The 18,148-nt window shown below is 44.9% G+C and overlaps 1 protein-coding gene across 10 annotated transcripts in view; it reads left to right on the forward strand.

The window, feature by feature from the left end:
* Positions 1-18,148, forward strand: part of SLC24A2 (solute carrier family 24 member 2) — a 221,733-nt gene that overhangs the window by 187,313 nt on the left and 16,272 nt on the right. For all 10 annotated transcript variants that reach the window (XM_059656556.1, XM_059656551.1, XM_059656554.1 and 7 more), the window contains one exon: positions 13,034-13,177. In XM_059656556.1, the coding sequence (XP_059512539.1) occupies positions 13,034-13,177 (144 nt within the window). The remainder of the gene's footprint in view (positions 1-13,033; positions 13,178-18,148) is intronic.

The following is an 18,148-nucleotide window of genomic DNA, read 5'->3' on the forward strand; positions in this document are numbered from 1 at the left end:
CCTTTCTGTGAAACAGGAATGAGAAACAGCACCTACTTCATGTCATTGTTGTGAGAATGAAATGCTCTTAACAGTTCTTGGCACGCAGTGAGCATTGCGTAGGCATTTGCTGTAATTAGAAGCACTTAGGAAAACGTTTTCTAAATGGCTATGGAGGCCCATATGACAATGCCAGTGCATGGATGGCAGTGGCTAGATTTAGGTCTGTTTCTGAGGCCGAATTGAGAAGATTTGATAATAAATTGGTCATAGAGCATGAACAAGAAAAGGGGGTTGTCGATGATGCGGAGGTTCCTGAGCTGGAAGATTGAGTGACAGGGTAAATTAGGGCTATGACTCCAGGGTTAGAAAGAGCCTGTGACGTTGGAAGCTCAGGCCACCGAAGCACGGTTTCACAGACATGACTCCGGGCGTTCCTGTTGTGTAGTTTTATTTCTTTCCTGGTTGTGTTTTTATCAAAATGCATGAATGATGAGGTGTACATCGGCTTTATTAATGGGTGTGATGAGCCCATGCATCACGTGCGCATCACTGGGATTCTCCTGAGTGTCTAGTTCCCTGTAATTAACGTGCTGTTTTAAAAACCCTATTTACAAGTGAACTACTTTTACAGCGACACCTCATCTCATCCCTGAGAGCTTTCTTCCGGACAGACTATGCCGGCAGCGAAGAGCATTTTAAAATATTCTCTCCCGAGGAGCCCCTTCGCAGGAGCTCTTTTGCTTCATCTGTATATTCTGTGGAATCAAGAAAATAATGCGATTTCTTAAACGGCTTAGTGTTCATTATCTATTCCCACTGACTGCGGCCACAGTCTTATTGATTCTAACGTAGAGGGAGCTGATTTGAGCTGCTACTGAGAATCTACCAACCTCCAAATTTTCAGTGTTGAGAGTTTATCCAGGTTTGAAAGGCAGTTGAAAGAAATACTCTCTGCCACCCAAGAACCCAGCATTTTCTTACATTTCAATTCTGCCAGTCTAGCCAGGAACCAGGTGATGGCACGTGGCTGGCTTGCTGCATGAGGCTGCCTGCCCAGCTGGGTCATGGCCCTCGGTGCCGTGTCACTGTCCTTGATGCCGGTCGTGGTCCTCCATGCAGCACCACGGTCCTCGATGCCACCCCCTCAAGCCCTTTGAGCACACACTCACAGGAGAGGGTAGAAGGGGAAATGCCTTGCAAATTTCGTAGATTCTGAAATCTAAAAATCTAACTTGTTTTTTGATTGTGTCCTACACTTTTGTGTATTGTGAGATGGCTTTTTATATATTGCAGCTTTTTTTTTCATCTAGTCTCTAAAATGTCTCCCTGTCCTCAGGGAGATCAGAATTGTCCTGACTTTGGTTAAGAGTTGCTCAGATGCACAAGTGGGCAAACGGATTTATACAAGAAAAGCACAGTCCTAGGAAGAAGAGAGAAATAGATATGCATATGTATACAAGCATAGATAGATAGATAGATAGATAGATAGATAGATAGATAGATGATAGATAGGTGAATAGATAGAGAGATAATAAATAGGTGAATAGATAGATAGATGATAAATACATAGGTGAATAGATAGATGATAAATAGGTGAATAGATAGATAGATAGATGGATACGGAGATATGTGTAAAATTCAGGCTTTTTCTTATTTCCTTACTTTACAACTTAAATAGCACCTTACCATGTTCAGCGCTTCCTGTGTGCTGTTGGGAACGCATCCCTGGCTTCTATCTCTTCAGTCCAGCATTGGTCTTCACGCGACCTCCGTGGAGTGTTTGAAGCCTCAGAGCGCTGGTCAAATAGAGGCTGGAAGGCTAGTGACTGAGTAAAGGATGAGCAGGGAAAGACGATGGGAGGGATGGTGATTTTAGGTTTCTCTAAAAAATGAGTAAAGATACCTCTCTTCTGTTCAATTTGGATTGCTGTGGGTAGTAAAAAAAGCATCCTTAGCAAGGACTGGATTATTGTTGTTTAAAATTACAGCTATGACTTTGGAGCCCCTTAGAGAGACTTCATAATCAGCATTGGTCAAAACCGTCAGCTCTGATGGGGAGTTCCATGATTGTCTAAGCAGGTGGTACCTACAAACCATTTGATTCTTTCTTTCTAAAATATCACTCTTAGTTAGGAAATGTTTGCAGTGCTACCAGAGGTGAGGTTTAACAGAGAGACTGAACCTCAAACCCTCCTATTATTCAAAGAGCAAGTATCTGTTCTAACTGATCAATGTATAATAACCAGGTCCACCATTTTGAAAGTTTAAAAACAGTCAAGAATCACATATCCCAATCTCTTGAAACATAAGAGATTCCGGCCCCCAAGGAATGGGGGCTCTGGTGGGAAGTGTGGCTGTGTCTGTGTATCTGACACTACCAGGGCCCAGGGGCAGTGTTGGGGGAGAGGCCAGAGCCTAAGAGTGAAAGAAAAGAATATCCAAAGGTTCTCCATCCCACTTAATTTTCCTAGGCCTCGGCCAGTGACGGCGAACCTTTTGATCTCGGCGTGTCAGCATTTTGAAAAACCCTAACTTTACTCTGGTGCCGTGTCATATATAGAAATTTTTTGATATTTGCAACCATAGTAAAACAAAGATTTCTATTTTTGATATTTATTTTATATATTTAAATGTCATTTAACAAAGAGAAATCAACCAAAAAAACGAGTTCGCATGTCACCTCTGACACGCGTGGCATAGGTTCGCCATCACTGGCCTAGGCCATGTTAGATCTATTATAGCCTTAGGAAAGAAACTCGTTAGTATCAGAGAAAACCTAACACTAACTATAAAATAAACAAAAACAGAGATTCCTGCCAAACCATAGCACATGCATTCTATTTCTGGAGGAGCTAACACTCAAAGGCCTTGTGAACACATTTAAAAATAAATAGCTATAGTCCGACTCAAGTTTCTGCCTAAATTTGAATATTGACAAAGAATTATATCTTCACTAAGAATCTTACTGTTAATTATACCATTTGTCATTGTGCTTTCTGAAAGTTTGAAAAATGACTATTAATCATTCATCTAAGATACATTAAGGGCTGACTGACTATTAATAAAAAGGGGGGGAAAACTCCATTACCACCCTGAAAAAAAATACTGACATTAATACTACTGTTCCTGTTAGTAATTCTAATCCAATTGATAATAAAATGATGAGAATGATTTTTGAATTATTTTTTACGATCCTCCAGTTGCTTTTATGTTGGCTGATCACTTATGATTTGTATCAGCAGGATTTACGAAGCCCATGAAAACTATGAGAAAACCAATTTACAACAGCAATACAGAAAGAAATCTATCTTGTCGGTAGGTTGCACCTCAGAATTATTTGGGAAAAATGCAAAGTGAAGGAAAGCAATTGCATTTCACCAAACTCTCCAAATGCCATTTTACATTATAATAAATGGTTTCGGGGCTTCTGGGAAAACTGAAGTCCAGACAGCTTCATCACTCACAGCAGAATATTTCAAGACCTTGATTTCCATTCAAAGTCACGTAGAAGCAAATTAAGTTTTTTTCAGGTTGCCAATACTTAGTGAAACCTTATCATTTTGTGTTTAATATGCTAAATTCTTAATGTTAGATTTTTTCCATCTATATGTAAAACGAACCATAGGATAGTATCAGAAGAGGAGTGAATTATTTCTTACCACGAGACAAGCAAAAATGTATTACTTTTTTTTTTTTTTTAATTCTGTTTGCTACTTAAATGTTAGCTCTGTTGGTTTAGCTTGTCCACACAGAAGGCAAGACAAATGTCTCGGATGGTGCTCCCTTCCAAAAAGAGATGCACTTTGTACTTATCTCTTAGAAAAACATAAGTGACAGAAACATAGAAGACAAGAATAGAGTGCAGAGAATGGGGGATATTAGTAAAACATACAAATGCAAAGACATTGAGAAACTAAGAGAACAAAAATGAGATTTTTCTTAAGACTCAATAAAGAATGAGTGGGTTGGAAGGCATTTAAAAATAAATTCCAGCAAGAAAATCCAATGATTTATTTCAAAGTCAAAAAGTTTATTCAAAAATGAGATCTTTAAGAGAGATAAATACGGTATTTTGTTATGGTCATCCAAGCAGACAAATACACCGACCATATGGATTTTTCTCATTTTAGCTGATTTCCTTTGTACTAAAGCACCGGTGGCGTTTAAGGTTACAAAGTGGAAAGCACTCTGGAACGTGTCTTGGGAGGCACCTTCCACTTGCCAAATAGTTGTCCATTTCAGAGCCTCTCACTCTATCAAAGTGTGACTGTGCATTTCTGGTGATTTTACCTTTGAGAGTTCCAGCTCTGCTACTGCTTTTCACTCTGCACAAAACACAGAATCAAGGTGTCACAATATTTTGAGTCTCACCATCTGTTTGGAAGCTTTGTTTCTGATAGGAAGTCTACTTACAGCCTACCTCCCAAAATAAAATAGCATTTTCTCCGTAGGGCTGCGAAACTTTCCCTTTCATGTTATTCATTCATCTTACCTAGGAGGAAAATAAATTAGATTGTTGGCATCACTACAGTCAGTGAATGCTCAGTCAATGTATGACTGGTTAGATGAAGGAGCAAAATTATTACCGCTTCCACTTTCACATCAAATAATTGAATTATAGGGTTGTATTGCTGTAAGTATCATAATTCACTTGGTCAAACCACTTTCTCATGGGAAATTATTTCTCTGAATATTTATTAAACCTAATAACAATAATCAACCTTTATTGAGTGTTTACTCTGTGCCAATCGGTGTTCTGAGTGCTGTTTACGGATTATCTCAGATAATTTTGTCGGAGCAATAATGTTGTAAAAGGACATTCTGGAGCAGAAGTGGGTGTGCGTCTATAAATCCCGTCCCCAGCAGTCCCCTCGCTGGGGAAGGCACTGTCAGGGTTTCTTCTCTCCCTGGGAACCTCCCACACACGCACTAGATGGGCACATGTACCATTTCACCAGTTCCCCAGGAGACCTAATTGGAAAAGTAAAACACGCCACCTCTATCAAAGACAGTATTCTGAATGCTTCCATAACGAAAGAACAGAGGTAGGAGGGACAGCAGAGAGTCCTTGTTTAAAGACGATGCTGTTTTGTGGTGCATCTTCTTCAGCTGAGGTTCGCTTGGCCTTTGTACACTGAATGTTGGCGCCTGGAAATAACCCACCTTCTATTCCAGTCCTTGCTAAGGTTAGCCTCCAGAAAGTTTATTGCTGTAAAGGGTGTGATCCATCTCCTACAGTGTCCCCTTGAGGTTCATCTTAGAGGTAGCTGGTGCAGGATGATCCGCAGTTATGGGAGTCAGGGGAGATATCAAGCAATGGAACACGAAAAACATCTCCAAGCCTCATTTTGGCCATTGGTATACTCGGTTGTCACCTCCTTCTACGTCAAGCCAGGGTGAAATTCCTGCATTTTCTTCTTGGATGGAGATGCTACAGAATAAGACTTTCTTCTTTTTCTATATTTGAAGACATTCGTTGATATCTTAGCTCTCACACTTCATTTTTTTAATTTGTACCATAGAGATATCATCCAAGGAGAAAGAGGAGGAAAGAGAACATCACAATGCCCCCTCCTATCCACACACACACACACACACACCCCAAATCTGCTTTCTGTTTCCCCTTCCAAGCTGCCCGGGGTGTTATAACAAAAATGCCATAGACCACAGAGCTTATAAACAACAGATTTATTTCTCCCAAGAGAGATCCAAGAGCACGTGTCAGGTGACGGCCTGCTTCCTGGTTCATAAATGGCAGTATTTTCACTGTGTCCTCACTTGGCAGAAGGGCCAGCTAAGACTCAGATGTTTCCGATCAGCATTTTTATGAAATGTGGACCATCCAAACCATCAGAATTAGTCTAGGCTCAAGAAATTATGTCAATTAAATGCTTCGTATTTGCTATAGCTAGTGTTTTTTGTTTAACTGGTCAAATTTATTATCAAATAAAGCTGGGAGGCCTGGTGTGATTGGGCAGAAAGCACGTTTGTACCTGTTTTTTGGGATTGAGGAACGGAGGCATGGTAGCGTGGGGAAAGAGCCTTGGGCTGGGAGTGAAGGGAGGTCACTCAGGCCCCGCCTCGCGCTGTGAACGTCCTGTGGCTTGTCACTTCATCTCGGGGTCCTCGTCTGTCAAATGAGGGGGTGGCCTCAATGAGCCAGGGCTCTTCAACTCTGAAATTCTGGGGCTCCTCTTAGAGCCTAAAGCTCCTGTTCTAAAGATTGCAGCGGCCTATGGTTGCTGCTTGTCCTTCCTGACCTACCGGTGTCCATACAGTGAAGTGAATGACAAGTTCTTGGACACCGGGGTAGTCCCACATTAAAGCAGCCCAGGGACAAAGAAGTCCTGCCTCACAATGGCCTGGTTTTTAACGACTCCTGGAGCCTAAAAGGCGGTGAGCTACACCAAGACCAGATGCCTACAGACCACACGGGGTACGTGTTCGTTGGCTAGTCCAGCATTTCCACTGATTTGCCTAAGGTCGCACAGCCAGTTGGTCACAGAGATGAGACTAGTGGCAGGAGGGACGATAACTAACATTTATTGATCCCCTGGTGTCTACCGGGCGCTGTGCATCCTTCAACTGCCTGAGTTACTACCCCCCGTCTATGTAGATGAACGCCTCACGCATAGTCTAGACATTTCACGTGTTTTATTAGTGCCTTTTAAAAAACTTTGTTGAGTGTGACATTTTTAATATTCTTGGTGCACCTACCCAACCTCACTTGTTATGCTCAGCAGATGTGTTTATGGCTCTCTAGTCCACTCTTAGCCCCTGGGGCCCTGCGGGTGACTCCCAGCATGCACAGAATTCTGGGAGCTTTGCTGCATCTGGTCATTCATGTGGGCATCTTTGTTAAACAACGTTTAGATACAAAATGATTTTTTTTCTACAGATACAAATTAGAGAAATAGCAACAACAAATATGTTAAGGACCGTTCTCTTTAAGTCAAAATAAAAATCACTTAAAACCTTCACCTAACTTGACCATGGCCCAGTGCTTTAGAGTAAGTGAATTATATTTTTACATGGCTATTTGAGTGCTGGCATTTTACTTTATTCGGCATCATGCCAAACTGAAGGGGCTCCCCCGGGAGAAGAGGTGGCTCTCCTAAGTGCTGAGGCGTGTGGTCCTTCTGTGGGGGGAAAGAGAAGTGAGAACTTCCCTTCCGGCCTGAGTCCAACCCCATCTGAGCTAAGAGCTAGGCAGGGCCAGGCTCTCCTCTGAGGTTGCTCCAGTTGACTGGAGAGGAGCTGTTATACAATGAAGAAAACTGAACATGCAGATGGCCTATTTTCAGAGGCCTCTGGGTTTTCATTTTAATTCTCTGATGGAAAAGATTGCATTAAAGCCAGCTCACCTTCCCATGGAAATCTTGCGCAGTGCCCTTCACAGACAAGAATGAGAAATTGGGTTGCTTCTAATAAATGTTTTTCTGGCTGTAGAGGTAACCTCTGGACTGGTGAGTCTAGCTCAGGCCCCTCCACTGGAGATTATATGTTTATTCTGGGCCAAACCATCCATACCAGGCACCAGTAGGAACAGTGCAAAGTGCACCTACAAAAAAGCTGGACAGGCTCAGGGTAGCAGGATACAGACAGGCGGCTGCTGCTCCTCCCATTTATAGGTAAATAAAAATTAAAATAAGTTGATTGCTTCAGAGACCTCCCAGTAGATGCTAACTGGCTCCTGGAACTGCTCTCTCCTATCTGTAGATGTTCTGTGGCCAGACCTCCAGATACCAACCTGCAGTATCAATAAGTGAATCCTAGCGGTGGTTGTCCACTTACCGCAAGTTGTCACTTAGAATGGCGTCGCCTCCTGCTAAAGTTATCCCCAAAATTCCATTACTGAGGAGTTTTAGTGGTAGGTCTGCCCCCCCTCCCCTGCCTCATTTCACAAAGATTAGAGGCTGCTTGCAAAGAGACATCTGATGAAAAAGGATAAAAGGAACAGTTTTAGAGAATTCAGCAAAGGGTGTACAGGCAAGGACAAGAGTAAGATGGGAGTGAGCTGAGCATGGATTCCACTGCTGTGACTGCCAGGTGTGGGTTACAGATTTGGCTGTGAAATCCCCACTGCAAAGCAAAGGAGAAAATAGTGTCATTTACCTGATTCACGGTTTTTCTTAGATTTATTTCAAAGTTTCTCCAAAGAAGCTTGACTTTTTCTAGTGCTGAGATAGGAAGGCTGTGTCTCCCTCGATTCCTCATAAACAGGAGCCTGGATCAGCCCGGGTCAGGTTCCATTGTGAGCAACCAAAACCCAAAATGACTGTGGCTGAGTGAACAGAATGTTCGTGGAGGCGGTGTCGGCAGCCCAGGGCACAAGGGCTCTGGCTGGGTGTCGGGCCCAGATCCTTGTACATTGTTTCTCCACTTCCTGGTCCAGGATGGCTGTCCACCCTCTGACTGAAATGCCCCCACTCCACCCGCAGGAACTGGGCAGGAGCGATGACAGACACACCTCCGCCCTTTAGAATACATCCCGGAAGCTGCAGAGAGACCTGTGATTACGTCCCAGTCGACGGGAACCTAATCACATGGCCACACCTCGTTGCAGGAGAGGCTGAAGTGGAGTCTTTATTCCAGGCCTACGGAAAGTGGGCTTCCTGTCACTAAAGTCCATGGGCGGTCTATCAGTTTGCTAGGGCTGCTTTAAGAACCTAACTCAGACTGGGTGGCTTAAGCGACAGAAATGTATTTCCTCATAGTTCTGGAGGCTGGGAGTCCAAGATCAAGGTGCTGTCAGGGTTGTTGTCCTCTGAGGCCTCACTCCTTGACTTACAGATGGCCGTCATGCTGTGTCCTCACATGGCCTTTCCTCTCCGCCTGCAAATCCTTGAAGTGTCTCTGTATGTCCTAATCTCCTCTGCTTACAAGGCACCAGTCCTATTGCCTTAGGACACACCCTCATGCTTCATCTTAACATCATCATCTCTTTAAAGGGGCCCTACCTCCAAAGACAGTCCATTCTGAGGTGCTGGGGAGCAGGGCTGCAACAGAGGCATTGGGGGGAAACACAGTTCAGTCCATTACAGGCAGAATGGGTATTAGAGAACAAGCCCAACCCCCCTTCTGCCAGCGTCCCTGGAACTGGGTAAATATGCTTTTTGGAGCTATTTGTTCTGTCTCCCCTTTTAAATTCAAGTCTCCTCAAAGCCGAGAGCCCCAGGACACAGCACGGACCTAAAGGCAGCCCGTGAACACCTGCCGTGGTGGTGGCTACAGCTGGAACCACAGCTGGAGCAGAGACTGGCGGCCAGGATTCAGACTCTACCATCTCCTCCCGCCATGCTGCTCGGAGTCCTCAGGGTCCGGCGGCCAGCAGACCGCCATGTGGGAACTTAGAGCCGAGTGTTTTAGCCTCGGATTTTCCATGTCAGAGGTTGCAGAGCCCTAACGCAGTAATTGCTGGCCCTGGTGTGGCACAATTCTAGGGTTTCCACAGAGACCCCAGTAGGTACCAAACTATTTGAAACCTTTATATGAAAAGTCGTTTGAATGTTTTCTGGGTCACTTTGCATTGTTTTCTTTTCTATGGTCACCAAAGAAATTTTAGGAGGTAAGGATAGGTTGTTTCACCCAGCCGGTGTGGCTCAGTGGCTGAGCATCGACTATGAACCAGGAGGTCACGGTTCTCTTCCCAGTCAGGGAACATGCCTGGGGTTCAGGCTCGATCCCCAATGGGGGACATGCAGGAGGCAGCTGATCAATGATTCTCTTTCATCATTGATGTTTCTATCTCTACCTCTCCCTTCCTCTCTGAAATCAATAAAAATATATAATTTTTTTTAAAGAATAGGTTGTTGCAAGGTCAAAGCCAGCATGCCCCAACTCCTGGAAAAGATGGAAAACCAGTGCCTGAACCTCAGCAGGCTCTCCCCAAGGCTAAGACTAATGAAATGCCAGCAGCCCCAGTTTGGGCAAAGGCAAATGGGCCCCAGACTTGGAACGGTTTTGTTGGTGTGTGTGTGTGTTTTCTCACTTTCTAACCATTTCACACGCTGTTGCCCATTGAACCAGAGTGAGACTGAACTTGGAAAAAGACAATTTTCCCTAAACTATGCTGACAGCCTTGCTCCCTAGACACGTCTGGAATCCACCCCAGGGTTTTGGGCTCTTGGACTTCTCTGTAGCAGGACTGGTCCCCCACGAGGCTATGAAGTCCCCACGAAGAGCACGGTTTGTACAGCCTAAGACACAGTCTCTCCTGGTCCATTTCTGCCCTAGCAACAACCACCCCAAGTGCAACTTTTGGAAGCTGTACAATATAGCTAATTGTTTGCATTGGACAGTAGTATGTTTAGAGCTTATGCCTCTAAACAGACAATTATTTTCTGCCATTTGCTGGTGGCACTGCCTGCCTGGTGACTTTGGCAGATGGGGAAAGGAGCTACTCCGTAGGTTATGAGCAGAAGGGCTATTGATGAAATGTCACCATCTGTTGGTGTCATTTAAATGATCTGAGTCATAAAGACTTGCTTATGTTTTTTTTGTCACAAAAAGGTTAGCTTAGCGTGTAGAAGAAGTTGCTAGATTGCAGACGGTAGTGGGAGGCGAGACGGAGTGTCAACCCTGGAAGGGGGAGGAGTCTGATGAACCCATCCGATCAGCTTGGTGAGTCTTCAGAGAAGTGCTGGGATCCCCTGACAATAGAACCAACCATCCCATGTGAGACCGGGGACCTGTTCGGAAGGATGCAGTGCCTCGACTCTCCCATGGTCCTCCCCATTTTGAGGCATCTATCAGGTGGGGAGGGAAAGTCAGTTATTTGGGTTAAACAGAAAAGATTATCATATCTGGGAGGGAACAGTTAAAATGCACCTGTCTCCTTCATCTTCACTGGCCTCATGAACAGAGATTATTCAGGTAGCCAGCTGACACCTGGAGAGACCGAGATCTCAACTGGGGATGATATGCGCTCTATCTGCTGCATCTCCCGGGAGGAGATGGGGTGGGTGGCTCAGAAGGGGAACCAGGACAGCACGCCCATGCCTCCCCCATGGGTGGGAGCCCTCAGGATGAGGAGAGAAAGCAGTAAGTGGACCACATCAAAGTGCATAGCAAGGAAACCAGCTTTTGGTTTTGTTGAGTGTATTGATTTTCTGGTTTCAGTTTCATTGGTTTCTGCTCTAATATTTTAAAATCTGTTCTTTTGCTTACTTTGGGTTTAATTTGCTCTTTTTTATTCTGGTTTCCTAAGGTAGGAATGTAGGTTATTCATTTTAGATCTTTCATTTCTCCCAACATGTTGCATAGCAAAGGGATGGAAAATTTGAGGCGTATATTTAATGAGGATCTGGAAGACCAAATTAAACTGCGCCAACTTCCTAATTCTACCTTGTTACCTGATCCTCTTCATTCCAGCCTATTTGCTGTTTATAAACTATTTTACCCACTGCCAAGGACATACGCCCAATGAGAAAGAACCTGTTAAGACCAACCCTGTCTAGTATGATTTAAGATTCCTTTTTAATTATTGTTATTATTTTTAACTTTAACTCCTGGAGAGAGCGTGTGGGTGATTGGGTAAACCACAACTCCTTTTGGCAGCTCTCAGATTGAAATTATAAGTAAACATAACACTGCAATGAGTCTGGCCTCACACCCAGCCCGGCCTCCCGTTGGAGCCCTTATGCCCTATCCCACCGGCCTGCACCTGCCCACCTGCCTGCTCCTTCGGGAGAGGGGTGCCGGTGGAGTCAGCGCTGCTGCTGGAAATAGTGCGCGATGCTGGAAGGAAGAGCCACGGGCAGCGCTGCATGAAGCCTGTGCGGGTTATTTATATGGCCTCCAAAGGAAGCATCCTGGAAAAGTTCCTGATGATATTTTTAGATCAGATGCTTGGCCCTGCTTCCGCACTTTCATTTCTAAACAAGCAGGGATGGAAGTGATGGATGCTGTCTGCAGGGCTGTTTCGGAGGCTCGGGGGGCCCATCTGACAGGCTAACGGTCATCCCGCCAGGCCCAGACCCGCCGTCTGTCTGTTCTGGCTCTGGGACTTCAGGAGCTGCTGACGTCTGCAGGTGATGAATAAAGCCCTGGCTGCCTGCTGCCACGTCTGAAAGTCTGACGTTCTCCCAGCTCTGGGGCCGCGTGCCGGTGACAGCCCCAGGCTCCATGTCCTGCTCGACTTCCCAACCCTGTGTCCGCGGATGGATGGGACACATGTTTGCATAATCAGCCTTTGGCTAGAAGTAAAATGGTTTAGGATTTACTAGTAATGAGATGATCAAACTGGTTAAAACTCACAACCACACAGTAATCCGTGGACCAGTGAAGGGAGTTGAGTACTGTTACTGAATTATTGCTGTGGTTACTTTCATTTGCCCACTCAAAATCAGTGCTATTAATCAATCAATCAATAATTTTTTAACAAATTTAATAGCCCTAGCTGGTTTGGCTCAGTGGATAGAGTGTCGGCCCAAGGACTAAAGGGTCCTGGATTCAATTCTGGTCAAGGCGCATGGTGAGGCAACCAAATTGATATGTCTCTCTCACATCAATGTTTCTCTGTGTGTGTGTCTCCCCCTTTTATCCACTCACTCTCAAAATCAATGAAAAATATCCTTGGATGAGGAGGATTAACAACAACAACGAAAAAACATCTCATATTCTTCCCAAGGATTTCTATGATGAATCCTTTGGCTCTGTCCTCAAGGAGAAGGGAGGAGGAGGAGAAGGTGGGTGTCGGGTCTTTTGCTCTGCAGATACGATTTCTTGTGAAAAGCTCCTGGGTTACAGCTGTAGCCCAGTCCAGGTGAATGACCAGTTCCATCTGAGGTGCTCAAGAGTGTTCAGGGAGGAAAGAGAACGTTCTGAAGTCCTCATGGCGGGGCATGGTATTGCCTGTCCCTCGGATTCAGACTGTGGCGGGTGGGGCTCTCTCACAAACCTAAGAAATGCACGGAGGAAGCTGCTGGCGTGAGCCAAGCAAACTCCTGAAGTGGCGCGGAGCCTCCGCCCTGCTCTGTGCTCTGGCTCCTGCGGCCTGTGGGCATGATCATCAGTTCATTTTTATGTGTTTCTCTCTCTCTCTCCACAGCAGACCACAGAAACGGGTGACGACGAGGATGACCAGCCTCTCAGCCTGGCCTGGCCCCCCAACCCCCGCAAGCAAGTCACGTTCCTCATTGTCCTCCCCATAGTGTTTCCTCTCTGGCTCACCTTGCCTGATGTCCGCAAACCTGTGAGTAAAGCATTTTTGAATCGACTCCTTGTTTGAAAGCACAGTATATAACAGGATGCCTCGTCTGCTTCTATTTGTCTTAAATGGAAAAGGGGGTAACATATATACTAGTACATGCGCATGCTTATAGATACCTGAAGTTTATCTGGACTGTTTGTATTATTGGTTCCACATGAGAAACCACCCCAAAACTTAGTCGTGTGACACCACCGCCATGTGTTCCAGGAATCTGAATAGGGCACATTGGCGATGGCTTGTCTCCGCTCTGCCATGTCTCTGGCCTCGGCTGGGAAGAGTGACATGGCTGGAGGCTGGAGGCTTCTCCAACTGAGCAGAGATGATTCAAAGGCTGGATGCAGCCAGAATCATCTACTGGAAAGCCTAGGCGTGTCCTCTCCGTGTGACTGGGGCTTCCTCGGGTGTGGTGGCCTCAGGACAGGCAGGTGTCTTCCATCCAGAGCAGGCTTTGAGAGTAGGTGTTCCAGCAGCACAAGGCAGGAGCTGCACGGCGTCCGATGCACTAGTCGCAGAAGCCATGTAGACTCAGTGGAGCTGCACGTTCCAGGTCAAGGCAGCCATAGTTTGTCCTGATTAAAGGTGAGGAGACAGGTCTACCTAAATGATATTGGGTCCTAGAGTGTATGATACTCTAGAAAAGAAGAGTGCCACAGCATTTGCACACATGTTTTAACACCACCACAGCATTGTCCCTAAGCACTCACATTTTGTTGAATATGTATGTCCATGGATTACTCATTTGATTCAAAAAGTAATTTAAAGAAATGCATTCATGTAGTACAAATGTTTGCATGTCTGATCTCCTTCCTGTATTGTTATCATTACTGCAATCAATATTCTTTTCTGCCGTTAGTAATGTAGTGGGTGCTGTGAACATAATACCATCTTATGATCAGCAAAGTACAATCTGAATGTAGATGAAACCAAAAGAACACCCCCTCCTAGTGTTGTTAAACTGGGTTCTAAGGCCATTGCCCCAAAGGGTGAAGGAATTACTGAAAAATAAGAAGAAAAGGCTCTACTTGTTGTTACAGCCTTGTAGACACATACTCATTCCACAAAAGTGTATACCTATCATGTATCAGCTTCTGCCCTAGGTATTTTCAATAAAGCATATTGTGGCATCTCAGGAAACAACTGGTATGAGAAAAATACATATCCTATATAATAAAAGGCTAATATGCAAATTGTCCCCTTGGGAGTTTGAGCGCTAGCTATGATGTACTAGCGGCAGCCAGGGGAAGGAAGGCCCCGATTGGCCCTGATCGCTGGCCAGGCCAAGGGACCCTACCCATGCACGAATTTCATGTACCAGGCCTCTAGTGTGTAAATAATTGGCATAAGTAGAAAGAAACTTAGGTACAAAGAAATTAACTCATGCCTGGTCACTTCCCAGGGCGGGGAGCTGAGATTCAGTGTCAGGCCCCAGTGACCACACAGCGTGAGCTTCTCATATTTCATGATGCCAGAAGGTGGACATCTGAAAGCATTATTTCTGAAAGCATTTGGAATAGACTACTGTGGTAACATCCAACATAATTTAGCATAACTCTTGAGTCTTATGATGATCCACTTTCCTCACTTGAAAAAGACCAAAGAAAAACTCTGTCCCATTAACCTGCCCTATAAAAAATCCAGCCTGTTGGAGAGCCATGTCTTGTAAAGTTCAGGCCAGGAAAGGACCCCCTAGTGCCGTGGTCGGCAAACTGCGGCTCACGAGCCACATGCGGCTCTTTGGCCCCTTGAGTGTAGCTCTTCCTAAGCCTTAGGAGTACCTTAATTAAGTTAATAACAATGTGCCTACCTATATAGTTTAAGTTTAAAAAATTGGGCTCTCAAAAGAAATTTCAATCGTTGTACTGTTGATATTTGGCTCTGTTGACTAATGAGTTTGCCGACCACTGCCCTAGTATAAGGACCCCCTGTCAGACTCCCGACAGAAGTTTCCTAGTAAAGTTAAAGCAACAAGTAGCAGAGCACCTGCTCTCTGCAAAGGCTGGCCTCCTGGAAACCCACAGCCCAGCAGCTGGGATGTGTGCAGTTTCTTCCTGGCTCACATCACATGGCATTTCTGAGATGTGCGTGCTCACATGCGCCCACACACTCACTTGCGTCCTCTCTGTATTTCCATTTCTCCGTTTAGCCCAATACTTTTGCTCAGCCCCAGGGAGGAAAATCAGGGAGAGAGACATGCTTTTGTAAATCCCCACAGCAGGCCTCACTGTGGCACAGCCCAGAGGACAGGATGATTGGCTAATAAGAAGATGTCAGCACACAACCGGGAAAAGCGCAGGAATGGGAAAAACATGTTAATAGCTGGAGGCTCTGGGCTCTCAGGGTCAGGTGGGACTCCTAGAGAAGAGGCTGACAAGGTGCTCATCCTCTGCATCGTCTGAGCTGGAGGGACAAGGAAGCTGTTCGAGAAGATCCAGCTCTCAACCAGCAACTCCTGGACAACAGTCAAGACTCTGCTGTGGCAATAGTTACCTGGAGCAGCACGACTATGCTGGCTGATGCTACAATTCCCAGGAGCGCAGAGCAAGAAAACGCAGCTGTACATATCCCTCTCCTCTGCAGGACCACTGGCGGGTCACTCCCTGTACAGGCAGCGTGAGAGCGCTCCCCTGCAGCCTGGGCCACTGTAGCCAATGGGGCTTCGGCTCATTGCAGCCCCAAGTGCCATCCCTGGGGTGGACTAGATGTGCCCTGTCTGTTTCGGAGTATACTATGTGCTCTCCCGAGCAGAAATGAGACACCCCCCCCCCCAGAACATTTGGTTGGTTTTAGAGTTCTTCAGCAAATATTTATTGAGCACCTATTACATGCCAAGTATCATACTTGCGCCCTAAAAGAGATAGGAAGACACAGAATTCACAGTTCCTACCTTTAAGGAACTCTAAGCTGAGTAGAGGGAGCAAAGTGTGGCCACATGGAACTACAGAGCAAGACTACATAGCTGTGTCGGTGAGAGGAGCCAGACTCGAACCCAGGTCTGCTGACACCACAGCATTCTCATTCTACCATGGTAAACAGTGGTGGTTTTACCCAGCGACTCATGAGCAGCGCAACCTTGAGAAAGTCACTTCTCACCTCTGGACCTCATGTTTTCTCTTCTGTGAAAGACAGGGTGGAAGACCTCTAGATTCCCGGGCAGCCGTGACCTTCTGTGATTCAGGAAAGCATAAAGAGATAGCCATCAGGACGGTGTTCAAGGTGACCGCACAGCCCGTTTGCCCAGGGCAGTCCTCGTTTACTGTGGGTACAGGTTTGGAAGTTGAACTATGTGGTTACCCTTTACATACAGGAAATGCCAAATGAAAGGAAGCATGCTACTTCCTCATGTACTGCCCCAGGGCCTCTTGAAAAATTACCCAGGAAGAGGAGAGAACAAGTCAAAAATTATTAATTAGTAGACATTTGCTACTCCTCAGGGCCTGGCAGCTCTGCCTCCTCAGTGTAGTTTTTTGTTTTGTTTTGTTTCCTATCACCATTTAGCCCCTCCATCCTCCTCAGTAGTTTTTGAATTGCCCATGGAGATGAACATCCAAACCTTGACAATAATTACAAAGAAAACACGATTTTTTAAAAAACGTATACATCTACTTTCAGAGTAAATGGCACCCCCGCTTGTTTTCATTTCCACTTCATTTATATGCAAATGATGCGACAGTGTTTGTTGTATTATATACGCTTCCAGCTCAGATAATTAGTCTGGGCTTCACTTTTATAGTTTCCTTAAATTAATGGCTTTGTTTTGAAAGTTAAAAAAAAAAAAACTAAAATGTAAACCTTAATGAGGAACATGTCTTTGATGAAAATTGAAAATAATAAAGGAAATAAAGACCCCAAAAGATAGATCCTTTCATGGCGTAGGATGGGTGTTCTTGTAAATCTGGAACACACCCAATGAGATATCAAAACATGACTCATCAGAGCTAGGAAGGTACCTGAGAACGCAGCAAGGTTTTTGCTATTTTCATCACACATTGATTCATTCACCAAGTAGATTTATTATGTCTACCATGTGCCCAGCACAGTTCTAGCAAGGAGTAAGTGACCACTGAACCCAGAGAGCGTAGTGATTGTCCAAGCACACCCTGCTAAGAAGAGGTAAAGCCAAGACTCCAGGTCTCTACAGTCACTTGCTCCTCCCTGAGTTTCAATTTCCTAATCTCTTAAAAAAAAAAAAACAATATGAGGATAATATAGTCAAATAATAATGGCCATTGTAATCTGTGCACTTACTGTGTGCCTGGCACTTTGCTGGGCACTTTATGTGCATGAGATCCTCAGACTGACTAGATATTGCTATTCCCCCATTTTACAGATGAAGAAGTTGAGGCTTAGAGAGATTAAATAATTTGTCTCAGGACACATCACTGGTAATTGCTGAGCAAGAATTTTTTTTTTAATATGTTTTTATTGGTTGTTGTTGTTTTTTTAGACAGGAAGGGAGAGATAGAAACATCAATCACAAAACATTGATCGGCTGCCTCCTGCACGCCCCTTACTAGGGATCAAGGCAGCAACCCAGGCATGTGCCTTGACTGGGAATTGAATGGTGACCTCCTGGTTCATGGGTTGACGTTCAACCACTGAGCCACACTGGCCGGACATCAGCAAGGATTTTAATGCCTGTCCTATTAATCTAGAAACCATACTTTTAATCTTTAATAGGATTGTTTTGGAGAACTTTGTTAAATATGTACGCCCCAGAATCTTCCACAGAGTAGATGCTCAGTGAGTATTTGTCGAGTTTAAATTAGTAGGGATATGGCTAATTTGTGCAATGAGCTAATGTTCAGCAACGTTTTGCAAGCCAAGAAAATATCACTCTGATGTACTAAAAGCTTCTAATGAGAACATTAGCTGTCAATTATACAAGGAAGCCATTACATTGGGAACAAAATGGCCGGCACACGGACACAATTTGCTTTTTGCTAATTAGCGTTA

This window comes from Myotis daubentonii, chromosome 11, assembly GCF_963259705.1.
Source record: "Myotis daubentonii chromosome 11, mMyoDau2.1, whole genome shotgun sequence".
NCBI classification, from domain to species: domain Eukaryota; kingdom Metazoa; phylum Chordata; class Mammalia; order Chiroptera; family Vespertilionidae; genus Myotis; species Myotis daubentonii.